At 36.5% G+C, this 12549-nt stretch overlaps 1 protein-coding gene across 1 annotated transcript in view; it reads right to left on the bottom strand.

The window, feature by feature from the left end:
* Positions 1-12549, bottom strand: part of ABCC4 (ATP binding cassette subfamily C member 4) — a 141994-nt gene that overhangs the window by 111995 nt on the left and 17450 nt on the right. Inside the window, exons 6-9 of the mRNA XM_015824442.2 lie at positions 10874-10963; positions 8479-8670; positions 7231-7325; positions 5428-5514 (exon numbers count right to left, since the gene is read on the bottom strand). Coding sequence (XP_015679928.2) covers positions 5428-5514; positions 7231-7325; positions 8479-8670; positions 10874-10963 — 464 coding nt within the window. The remainder of the gene's footprint in view (positions 1-5427; positions 5515-7230; positions 7326-8478; positions 8671-10873; positions 10964-12549) is intronic.

The following is a 12549-nucleotide window of genomic DNA, read 5'->3' as shown; positions in this document are numbered from 1 at the left end:
TGACAGTGAGAACAATTAACCAGTGGAACAACCTGCCTCCAGAAGCGGTGAATGCTCCAACACTGGAAGTTTTTAAGAAGAGACTGGACAGCCATTTGTCCGAAATGGTATAGGGTTTCCTGCCTGAGCAGGGGGTTGGACTAGATGACCTTCAAGGTCCCTTCCAACTTTACTATTATTATTATTATTATTATTATATCTTTTATAGCAAATTCTAAACATGGGGACATTTATGCATGAAGGCTTCTCTTCAATCATTACCAACTTACTTTGCTTCTTAAAAAATCAAGAACGTGATCCTAAATCTAATAACCATAACATGTTTTGAAATGATATTACTCAGTTTACAAAGAGCTAAATAAAAATAATTAATTTCATAATTGCTTCCCTTCCCTGGCACTGATATGATACATTTTTACTGTAAATGGTCTTGAATCTACAATAGTTGACAATCTTCTTCTTTCTAACGTTATTCCCACACTATGGCAGGGTCTGCTTGTTGGCAAAGCCGTTTCCATTTGGCTTGATCCAGGGAGTCTTCAGGGCTGATGCCCATGCATTTACAATAGAATTCTTTGTTCGCCAAGTGTGATTGGACACACAAGGAATTTGTCTTCGGTGCTTAAGCTCTCAGTGTACATAAAAGTTATAAGTGATAACTCATGATCATTCATCATAAATTGTAAGATACAACATTTAGTGATAGTCATAGGATACTAGATAAGCAATCAACATAAATCATACTAGGAAACTAAATAAAACAATATAAATTGTAAGATACAAGCAACAAAGTTATAGTCATAAGTAGATAAGGAGATAGGTAATAGGAAAGATGGGAAGAATAATAGTAATACAGCCTTACTAAATAGTTTGACAATGTTGTGGGGATTAGTTGTTTAGCAGAGGGATGGCATGGGAGGGGGGAAACTGTCCTTGTGTCTAGTTGTTCTGGTGTGCAATGCCTTATAGCAGGGGTGTCAAACTCACAACGTCACGTGACATGTCGCAACATATCACAACTTTTTTGCCATTGTCGGCAACGGGGTGGGCACAGTTTCGCCATGACGCATCCAGCCCATGGGCCGGCAGTTTGACACCCCTACCCAATAGCGTCGTTTTGAGGGTAGAAGTTGTTTCATGTCCACCTTGATGCGATCTAACAATAGCTGCCAATATAAAATTTAATAATAAAGTATATGGTGCAAGAGATGAAGAGACAATAAAACCAAGAGTTTGGGATTATTCTGAAGATATTATAATTTTGCCTAACTTATCTAACAATTAATATTCAGTCATGTTCCAGAATTGGATGATTTCAACAGAAGAAATCTAATTAAAAAATAACCACTTCTCACAAAGTACTCTGAATCATGCCAGTGGAACAACTATTGCTGCAACTGTTAATTCAAAGCATACACTGCTTCTCAATGAGAATTTTCAGTCCTGTATAAAAAAGGTTAATTTATAAACCCTATGTCTCAAACATGGAATGACCACAGAACTACAGTATACTGTATATTATTCCTACAAAATCCATACACAAATCTTGTTTGGGTAGAGAGAGTAGACAATAGAACAGAAACTATATGGCAAAGTAATGTTGGGAGATCTCCTTCTGGGCGCACAGCCTGGTTCACCTTTTCATTCTATTGGCCACTAGAATCAACAGATTTAATCAACAATACTGTAGGGCAGCGGTTCTCAACCTGTGGTCCATGGACCCCTGGGGGGCTGTGATGTCATCACAGGAAGTCCACAAAGACTTGAATAAATGTTATGATTTAAATCTTGAATTAAGTCTTGGGGGGTCCATGGCCATGGTCTGTGGCCACAAAAGTTATTTAAAGGGGGTCTGTGGTAAAGAAAAGGTTGAAAACTACTGCTGTAGAGGTTTCCTTACTTGAGCTCTTTTACATGCCCTCTTGGACAATTCCTCTATTACTTTCATTTCTCTCAGAATTCATATTCTGCTGCATAAACCTGCTGAAATCCCAAGTTACTTCTTCTCTCAAACTACAGCACAGGGAAACTGATATAAAAATGGCAGATGGAAAATTATGTATTGTTGGTATATGACACCAGAGAAATTGTCCAGAGTATATAAAGACACCTCAGATATCTGCTGGAAATGTGAACAACATGAAGAGATCATATAGCATGCGTGACGCACACATAAAAAAAATTGTTCTGTGAGTGAGATGGGCAGTTCCTAAGCTGGATAAATAATTATGCTAAAAAATTTGGATTCAAATATATACATTGAAACAGAGGATTTTAAAGATTAATATACAATTGAAGGCACAACTTCTGTTTTTAGGATTGATGGACAAATATTTAGGAAAGAGCCATAGAGGATTACTTTGAACTATGATAACTTCAGTGAGACTATTATATGCACAAAAATGGAAAGATTTGGCATTACTCAATGTTTGGTGAAATTGTCAGAACTTTTGGAGATGGACAGATTGACTTCTTTAATTAGAGAAAGGTAATTAAACTTGTGAAACTTATGGACACTTTACATGAGAAAGAAAATGATTTTGTGATTTGTGCTTTTGATGATTAGAAAGAATAAATTGTAGATAGAAGGGAAATATGCAGTGGTGGGATTCAAATATGTGAACAACCGGTTCCCTGTGTGGATGCCGCTTCCAGAACTCCATTTTGGGCCTGGGCAACAAAAAATTAGCTACCAGTTCTGCTGAAGTGGTGCGAACTGGCTGAATCCCGCCACTGGAAATATGATAAAATTGGTGAGTAGTTTGATTAGAACAGTGGTGGGATTCAGCTGGTTCGCACCACTTCAGCAGTTGTTCACATATCTGAATCCCACCACTGGATTAGAATTGCATTTATGTCTTCTTTTATCTGTTTTTTCCTCTTTGCTTCTTTTTTTTTTTCTTTTACACACTTACTTCGTTACATTTTTTTCCCCTTTGGGTGTATTAAAATATTTTAATAAAAATTCTTTTTTAAAAAATGGCAAAGGAAAAAAAAATCCTGCAACATAATCAAATCAATGGGCAAATAAAGAATTAAGCAGCCTCTTCTACCTCATCACTGTTTTTGGCAAATGCTCACCTAGATTTCCTCTATAGTGAACTATAATGACATCAAAAGAAGACAATTAACTAGTGCTTGTGGCTAAACTGGAACTAAGCAAATAAGCGGCCTTTATTTTTATTTTATGTATTATTACATTTGTTTGCCACCCATCTCGTATTCATTGTATCATGTAGACTGCAAATACAGCAGAAACAAAGAAAGTTGTATCACTTAAAATTACAAGCTATGAATGTCCGCAATGTGCAAGCATAGCCTTAAAGTCTTTCAAGAGCCTTTTTAAATTAAATAGCACAATAAAGAATATCTGTCATTGTTTATTTTGCTTATTTTGGCATAGGATACACAAAAGATAGATTGCTCACAAGATTGAGAAATGGATTCTGGAAACAAACAGAGACCAACAGCATTTAATTGCCATGGCAAATTGAAAAAGCAAACACTGCAGCAGTCAAATCCATCCTTCCTCATACTATACATATTATGGCCCACCTAGCAGCATTTTTAGCTGCTAATATAGTACTAGAATAAATTCATTTTTAAGCTAAGGCCAGCAGCAGTTTGACATCATTAGACTGAAAAAGTTAAATTTAATTTTAAGTTTATACTGCACAGAAAACTCACAGTTTGCCTCTGGTTTATTTTATTAATAAGCATATACTACTGATCTCCAGGATGATGCAGAAAAGTAAAAAAGGAATTAACTTGTAAATATACTTGCAACAGTTCATTTATTGACTCTTCAAAATTACCGTACAGTGGCAGTGAAGAGATTTATGACTGTTTTTCACACTTATGACCATTGCAGCATCCCCATGGTCACGTGATTAAAATTCAAATGCTGAGCAACTGACTCATATTTATGACGGTTGCAGTGTCCCGGGGTCACGTGATCACCTTTCTGACAAGCAAAGTCAACAGGGAAGCCAGATTCGCTTAAGAACCATGTTACTAATTTAACAACTGCAGAGATTCACTTAACAACTGTGGCAAAAACAGGTCATAAAATGGGGCAAAACTCACTTAACAAATGTCTCACTTAGCAACCAAAATGTTGGGCTCAATTGTGGTCATACGTTTGCCACACATAGGCTTTGAAATCTGGAAAGCTAGATCGGTATTAAGAAAAACCTTCCAGATTCTTATAAATGAAATATAACAGCAGTTATCTTTATCAGATTCTGCATGAGGTCATGGCAAGAAAAAACTATGCCTCATTATTTAAACAATTTAACCTGTCCAAATGGATGGAAATCATTTAAGATCCAAATATGTCTTTTAGGATGTTTCACCAAGGCCATCACTATGGACTTGTGGTTGAATTCCAGAGTTTTAGAAACAATTGACCAAAGTTTGCTGTGCTTTTCTTAGCAAATGAGAATCTGGAAAACGAACACTCGGTCATCCACATAGATAAGACTGAATACTGATAAATCAATTCCAGCTTTTTATCATATGCAAGAATAACCATTATCTTACACTTAAGGAGTACAAACAGTATATGGGAAGAGGATGGAGTACTGTAAAGGGGCATTAAGAAATGCTACAATTTCAAGAAGAAATCACCATTAATCAATATCACAAAGCATCACCAAAAAAGCCCCATGATTTTTCAAGGTACATGGAAAGCAACAATAATCTACAATCATAGTTATCAACTGTGATTTTAGGAATGTTTCTTTCCTCTAACTCAAAAACCAAAAGACCAAAAGCCCACAGTGTGCAAATGTATGTACGTATAAATTCTTGATTAGCTAATTGCTTTAGCTACCATTTATGGTTCAGAATAACAGAGTTGGAAGGGACCTTGGAGGTCTTCTAGTGCAACCCCCTCCTCAAGCAGGAGACCCTATATCATTTAATCAATGAATTAATTAACAAAGGATGCAGTTAACATAGGATAAGATTTTACTGAATTCAATGGCATTTCCAAATAAACATAGGATTGTACTCTTTAATTGGGAAATATAATTCTTAACTCAAAAATACTATTATCCAACAAAAACACCCCTTTATAATCACGTCAGCTGTTGTTCTTATTGGCAGAAATATCAAATCCCCTTCTCCCAATATTTTTGAAATTTTTACATAAATTATTCTGATTTCCCATCGTTAGAATAAGATAGGAGCAATGATTTATTCACTAGGCCACAAGACCCCACTGAAGGTCTTTAACTGTTTCGAGTTAACTTTGTTTGCATGTTCAGTTTATTTATTTATTTATTTATTTATTATTTAAATTTATATACCGCCCTATCTCCCTTATGGGACTCAGGGCGGTGAACAGGCAATAATAAAAATCACAATAAGTTTAAGAAAGGAGAATCATTGAAGAGAAATGTAAATGTTTAAAAGGTTACATACTTTTCAAACAAATGCCTGCTAACTTCTGCATCCACGGCACTTAATGGATCATCCAACAGATAGATGTCGGCATCCTGGTACACAGCTCTAAAAATAGACAAGTAAGGAACAATTAGGTTGCTTCTAAAATAAGTGTGTATTTTTTAGCAGCAAGGCTTCACCTATACAGTGAAAGGCAGGATCTCTCATCTGACATCGTTTCCTGTTTCCTGCCCTGGTGCAGCTATTGGGTCATTACTGCTGCCCCTATATATTTTTAAGGGAGATTGCCAGGCATCCTTCCAAATAAGTCAGTTAGAGCAGAGGTCCCCAACCCCTGGGCCGCAGCCTGTTCAAAACTGGGCTGCGGGAGAAATGGATAACTGTGTGCACATAAAGCTCCACTCACGCGAGTGGCAGGGAAGCGCAGGCACGCATGCGAAGCTCCACTCGCATGAGTTTCATGCACAAGCGCAAGTGCTTGCTGCTCACACAAGTGCCTTCCATTTGCACGAGTGGAAGGTGCGGGCACATGCACACCACTTGCACAAATGGAGCTGTGTACATGCACATGTACTTGCTACACAAACGCATCCCCCCCCAACCAGGCCGGACCACCAAGCTGAAAACATTGGGGACCACTGAGTTAGAGAATCCTACAATCAACGGCCTTATGTGTGAATAAGTAAAAGCTTATCAATCAGAAATAAATCTGATAATGTCATTTGCTGGTTCTTATAGCTTTGAGAAGATTTTAAAATTTAAAATTAACTCTATTTTTGAAAAAAAGCAGAAAATGCCAATCTTCCATTTTAACCTTAAACAGTCACATCCAAAAACAAGTAAGAAATATAATATTGATAAAATCCTGAAACACATCGGAATTGTTGTTAAGTGGCGTGATCACATGATGATTGTTAAACAAGGATTATTTGTAGTAAGCACTTGGATGTTTAGAAGCTTCTAGTTAAAAGGGTGGAATAGCACTGCCATTCATCACCCACTATGAAACCTCTCCATTAACTATCAATTTCTAATTCGAAGTCCTATAAACATCCAACATCTGATCACGCGAGGGAGCATCTCTTTCACAAAAGCCATCCTAGTGTTGGTATTGGGTGAAGAATAAGGGAGAATGCTGGAACTCCATGCTAGATACCATGCTGGCTTTTAATAAAGGCATGTTAAATTTCTCTTTTTGTGAATGTCTAAATCAGGGCAGGTAATCCTTGAGTTACAACCACAACTGAGCTCAAAATTTCTGTTCTTAAGTGAGACATTTGTTGTGAGGTTTGCCCCTATTTTACGACCTTTCTTGCCACAGATGTTAAGTGAATCACTGCAGTTAATAAATTAGTAACCCGGTTGTTAAGTGAATCTAGCTTCCCAATTGACTTTGCTTGTCAGAAGGTTGCAAAAGGGGATCACAGGACCTTGAGTACACAGCAATGGTCCTAAGTGTGAACCATTTGCCAAGCATCTGACTTTTGATCACGTGATCATGGGGATGCTGGAAAGGTTGTAACTGTGAAAAATGGTCATAAGTCACTTTTTTCAGTGCCGTTGTAACTTTAAATGGTCAATAAACGAACTGTTGTAAGTCAAGGACTACGTGTAATATGTAGCATTGTTTGCTATTAGGAGTTTGATTTCAACAGTTTGATTTCTTTCATTAGCTTGTTATCACTAATTGACACAATTTTAAATTTTTATAGGAGGCCATAAAATGTACATAATTTAGATTTTAGTTTCACCAAATATATTTGGTATTTAATTGATATCTGCAGGTTCAAGATGGTCTCATAAAATTAAAGTCCACTTTACCTAGCCAGATTAATCCTGGCTTTTTGTCCACCACTCAAAGTAGCTCCTCTGTCTCCAACCATTGTTAGGTCTCCATCTTCCAGTTGGTCAATATCCTATCAAACAGAGAGAATTATTCAAATAAAAATGTTTGCATTTGTCATTTTACTGATTTGAGAACCATCGTAAATATTATTCATATGCATATGTTCTGTTCAAAAGGAGAAGTTATTAATCAGAATTGCTTTGTAAGATTTTTCACTCTCCGAAGAAGTGTGTTTGTACAATTTATAAACCGCTACAAATTAAATATGAATTTTAGGAAATGATGGGCAGTTTTCATAATGCCATACAAGATCATAAAAAAGAGACCAACTGCATTTTTAGAAAATGTGTTTTGCAAAAGGTTTTAAACTGTCTGCTTTTCATCCTGACAGCGGCATCATCAAATGCCATGTACTGGATTTGGTGTATAATATTTTTCAAGTTGTCAAATAAAATGATCTGTCTCTTGGCAATCTATTTTAACGTTCTAGATCACACCTGCCAAATCAAAGGTAAAGTTGAAATGTTCTGAAGGAAATTCTGTAAAATACAATGTCAGCTTAAGAAGCCAATGGCATTTTTAGGAACAATACATCCATTGCAATTTCTATCTTCACTCTCACAAGTAGGGAATGTGAAAGATCTACTAACCTGAAGTATTTCCTCCTAGAATTTATTTCATACCTTTTAAATGGGAAATAGATAAATCTTGAAGTATTACAGCAAGGTGGCCAACCCACAAAATTATCACTGAAGTGAAAATTTTAATATGGCAATAGGGAAAAACCTAGTAAACCCACATATATTATATGAGTCATTACGTTTCATTAAATTTAATTAAAATTAGATTAAATCAAATTTCATGATGTTCTCTGTTCAGCCCCTTAAAGAGTACTGCCCTGACCTCTCATTTAAAATTATGTGGGCCCTCATCCCACAAAGGCCCTGCCTACATAATTATTTATGGATCCAACCAACTTAAATTACAGCTAGACATGGAGCTATTTTGAACAATGTATAATGTCCTATATTTCACACGCATTTTATCCATTCTTAAACATTGATTTATTTTGGATGTTAGGCTAGCTTTTGGGAATCCAAGGGCAATGAGGCTTCCATGAGGGCCCTGTAATTTTCCATGCATAATGCTTTGCCAATTTTCATTGTCAAAAAGTGAAAAACAAGATGTTCAACTCAAAATGTATTTAAAGATGAAGAACTTACTTTTTTAAGAGCACAGACTCTTAAAACCTTCTCATATTTTTCTTTTCGGTATGCTTTTCCAAAGAGTATGTTATTTCTTACTGTGCCAGAAAATACCCAGGGTTGCTGAGAAACGTAAGCTATTTTTCCTTGAACATCTATAAAACCTTTGATTGTAGACAGCTCACCCAGCACAGCACTCAAGAGTGAAGACTAGAAGAATGGAAAAAACAGGTCAAAATTATAAATACTCATGTGCACAACACACCTAAGATCTTCCATTCTTTTTAGACATAAGCACAACTTATTTATATAACCACCACTACTAAAGGTTCCCTTGGTTTTCTTGTTTTATCATATTATAGACCTTTGTGCTTCTCCATATATATATCTGCAATAGCTACAATGTGGGATTAATCATAGCTAATATTAATTTCTATGTGAACCTAATTGGAGCTGGCTAATTGTTTTATTTGTAGACAAGAGATATGTCACCTGACTAATCTGGTCAGCTAACCCATTCTAGTATTTTATGCCAAAATGGGCTTTAGGATAAAATAATAGTGAAAAGCATTTGATAACACAAAAGCCCTAATACAGACAAATATGTGTTACAGCAAAAGTTACAAGAAATTGTAATTTAAGAAACTGCCTTACAGCTGCTTTTTAGCTACTCTGATATGGCTCATTTATTGGATGCCACTCTTGAATTAACTAGCAAATATAGTGGAAATTTTCAAAAATGTAAGAGAAGGAAATGGAACTGAATCTAGTATATATCAAGCAATTCATTACTCTATACCAGGGGTTCCCAACTAGGGGTGCGAGATGATATTCCAGTGGGTTGGGGACCCCCAGTGGGTTGGGGACCCCCCTGGATAAATGGTTTCCAATCCAGTTTCCAATGTTTAGTAAATATTTTATCAAAGTTCTAAAAATGTATCTGTTTGCTCTATTTCCATATTCCCTGACTCTAGGCAAAGAATCAGACCTCTATCATTACCATGAGCATTCCTTATACGTTTATTCATAAATCCTTTAAATAATCTAAGGGACATCTTTGTCTTATTTCTTGCACTTTATTTCAATTCACTAACAATGGGCTTCATTTGTATGATACACTGCTGTTACCACATTCAGCAACCAGCCACATCCAATAATGCTCCATATTCACACAAAATATTCTATTGATCAAGCCTCTATCATATATTTTCTCTAAATCAATATACATTATTTTAATGAATTGCAGCCTAGAAAAAAAATCTGCTTGGTACATCCACTCACTGGCACGAAACAGGACATCACTTCCCAAGTTTTGTTCACATAAAACTTTCAAACAAAACTCTGCCAAACTAGGTAAACTAAATTAAGTTAAAGCCTCAGTAACTTTGCACCCATTCTTGCTACATGTCTCTTTGTATCAGGAAACAAAACCATTCATGTTCTAATCATGTTATTTCCAGTTTAGTTTCTTTCTCTTCTTTCCTTTTTTTCCACACCCATATTTTCCCCAAATCTACTCCACACTACAAAAAATTACAAAATGTCTCATCGCCATGTATTTTTCACCAATTCTTTCATATTTCCATCATAAACAATGAGAACCATAATATCTTTTGATTCAACATTAATAATAATAGTAATTTATTAAGGGTACTGTATATGCTGCCCAACTCCCAGTGACTCTGGGCAATTCACTAATTGTTAAAAACATTAGAAACAAAAAAAAAACCCCACAAAACAATAAGAAACAAAAGTGACAGAGAAAACAGTCCAGATAGGAACAAAGAAAAAGAAAGAAAAAGGTGGCTTCAATCATGCTTGCCAAATGCCTGAATGAAGATTCATATCTGTTCATTGCAGATTTATGAATAAACTGATGCTTAAATCATATTCATTCTTCTAAATTCATTTCTTGACTCAGCTCAATTTCACAAGACGAGGCTAGTTTCAGTCAGATCTATTACATTCTTTCCTTTTCTATTTGTTGCACAGACATAGATACACATGCCTGTTTTTCCTTCTCCTATTTCTTTTACTAATTCATGTCCTTTACTATTTATTTTCCTTCATTCCAACTTGCTATCTTACCTCACTAGATGAGCCCATAGATTTTGAGTTCCACAACTCATTCTGGATATGTACCTCTGCCCCGTATTATTTTTTAGCAAGATAGATAAGATGCAGACTAGCCTTAACCACACCCATATTACCTGATAATGGGAAGGTCAATATTGGTCAGTTCTGACAAAGCCCACTGTTACCTCATCTTACTCACTCTACATTATACAAGCTTGGATCTCAACAGATCGAAACCCAGAGATGAACAGGGACAAAATGTCTGTTTTCAAATGCTTCAGAATTAACATCCAAAGGACAACAGAACAGTAAAAAAAATAATAATATCAAAACTTGCCTTTCCCGCTCCCACGGGGCCAATCACGGTGAGCAATTCTCCTGGTCTGACAGTCAATGAAATGTCTTGAAGTGTTGCCATTTCCATGGTCTATTCATTTGGGAAGAAATCAATATGGTTTTATTATTTATGCATTTATTTATTTGCTTTCACTAACTGTACACAAATAAACAAAACAGGATTTCCTGTGCTCAGTTGTTTAGTCCCTAGTCATCTCACAAGTAGACTACTGTCATGAGCTCTACATGGGGCTACTCTTGAAGAGCATTCAGAAGCTATAAGTGGTGCAGAGTGTGGCAGCGCAGGTAGATTGGAGGCCCCAAAGAAGGGCCCTGTGACACCACTGCTCTGCGAGCTGCACTGGTTACCAGTCTGCTTCTGGGTGCAATTCAAGGTGTTGGTGATCACCTTTAAACCCCATCATGGCATGGGTCCAGGTTACTTGAGGGACCATCTCAGTCCACTGGGATTGGCCCGTATCCCTCATGCCGGCAGAGGAGGCATGCTGCGGGTCCTGTCAGCCCAAGTATTCCAGCTGGAGGGGGCCAGGAGGAGGACCTTCTCTGCTGTTGCTCCTGCTCTCTGGAACACTTTGCCCCCCGATGTGAGGTTGGCCCCAACCGTCCTATCTCTTCGTAAGGGCCCGAAGATGTGGCTGTGCTAGTTGGCTTCAGGTTCCAGTGGGGGATCAGCACAATGGAGGTGGTTGATTAATAACAGATCCCACCTCCCTCCCCCCCATTTTGCCCACATCCTCCTCCATGTGTCTTTTGTTTTAGTGTTTGTTTTTAACTTTTTAGATTTTAGATTTTATGTAACTGTAAGCCGGCCAGAGTTACCCCAGGGTATGATGGGCGGCTAATAAATTTTATAAATAAATAAACAAACAAACGTATTTATGAATAAAAATAAAACTGAAGAAAACTAAACAAAAATATATTCTTTGACTCTATTCATTGTTTTATGCATTCAGTCAATCTTGGCTCCTGTTGACTACCTGGACTGGTCCTTGCAGTTTTCCTGGCAAGGTTTTCCAGAAATGGTTTGCCACTGTCTGCTTCCTAGAAAGAGTATGATTGGCCCAGAATCATTCTGTGACTTCATGTCTAAGGCAGGACTGGAACTCATAGTCTCCCAGTTTATAGCCTGATGCTTTGACAACAAACAATAAACTGGCTCTCCCAGTGTCAATTTAGTATGAGAAACAGATTCAAAATGCTACTTCTTAAAATCAATGTAATAGTCATAGAAATGATTTGAAACCTATTGTATTTTGATTCTAAGACATTTAATTTAAATGACAACTATTTAAATGTATAATGTATAACTATCCTAAAAGGACCTAGAGAATTTCTGCGCACAGAAAACCATCCACAATTGATACTTGCCAAAAGATGTTCAAAATGATACAATTCAAACTTTAGAAAAGTGAATCTCTCCTTTTGAATAGGTAGCTGCTCCTTTTAAAAATATGTATTTAAAATTAAAGATCCCCACAAAAATCTATAAAATGTATTAAATTTTTGAAGATGTTTTACAGATACACTTATAGCAATTCCGCACAAAGTAATCTAATTTAAGAGTACTACTCTTTCCCCAAATGTAAAGTTTAATCACTCGCATCTATCGAGACCCAAAAAATAATTATCTGTGAAATATCACATGGGATAAAAAAA

Source organism: Protobothrops mucrosquamatus, unplaced genomic scaffold (genome assembly GCF_001527695.2).
Source record: "Protobothrops mucrosquamatus isolate PMUCROS unplaced genomic scaffold, P.Mucros_1.0 scaffold2236, whole genome shotgun sequence".
Classification (NCBI taxonomy): domain Eukaryota; kingdom Metazoa; phylum Chordata; class Lepidosauria; order Squamata; family Viperidae; genus Protobothrops; species Protobothrops mucrosquamatus.
This window is presented reverse-complemented; position numbering and strand designations above follow the sequence as displayed.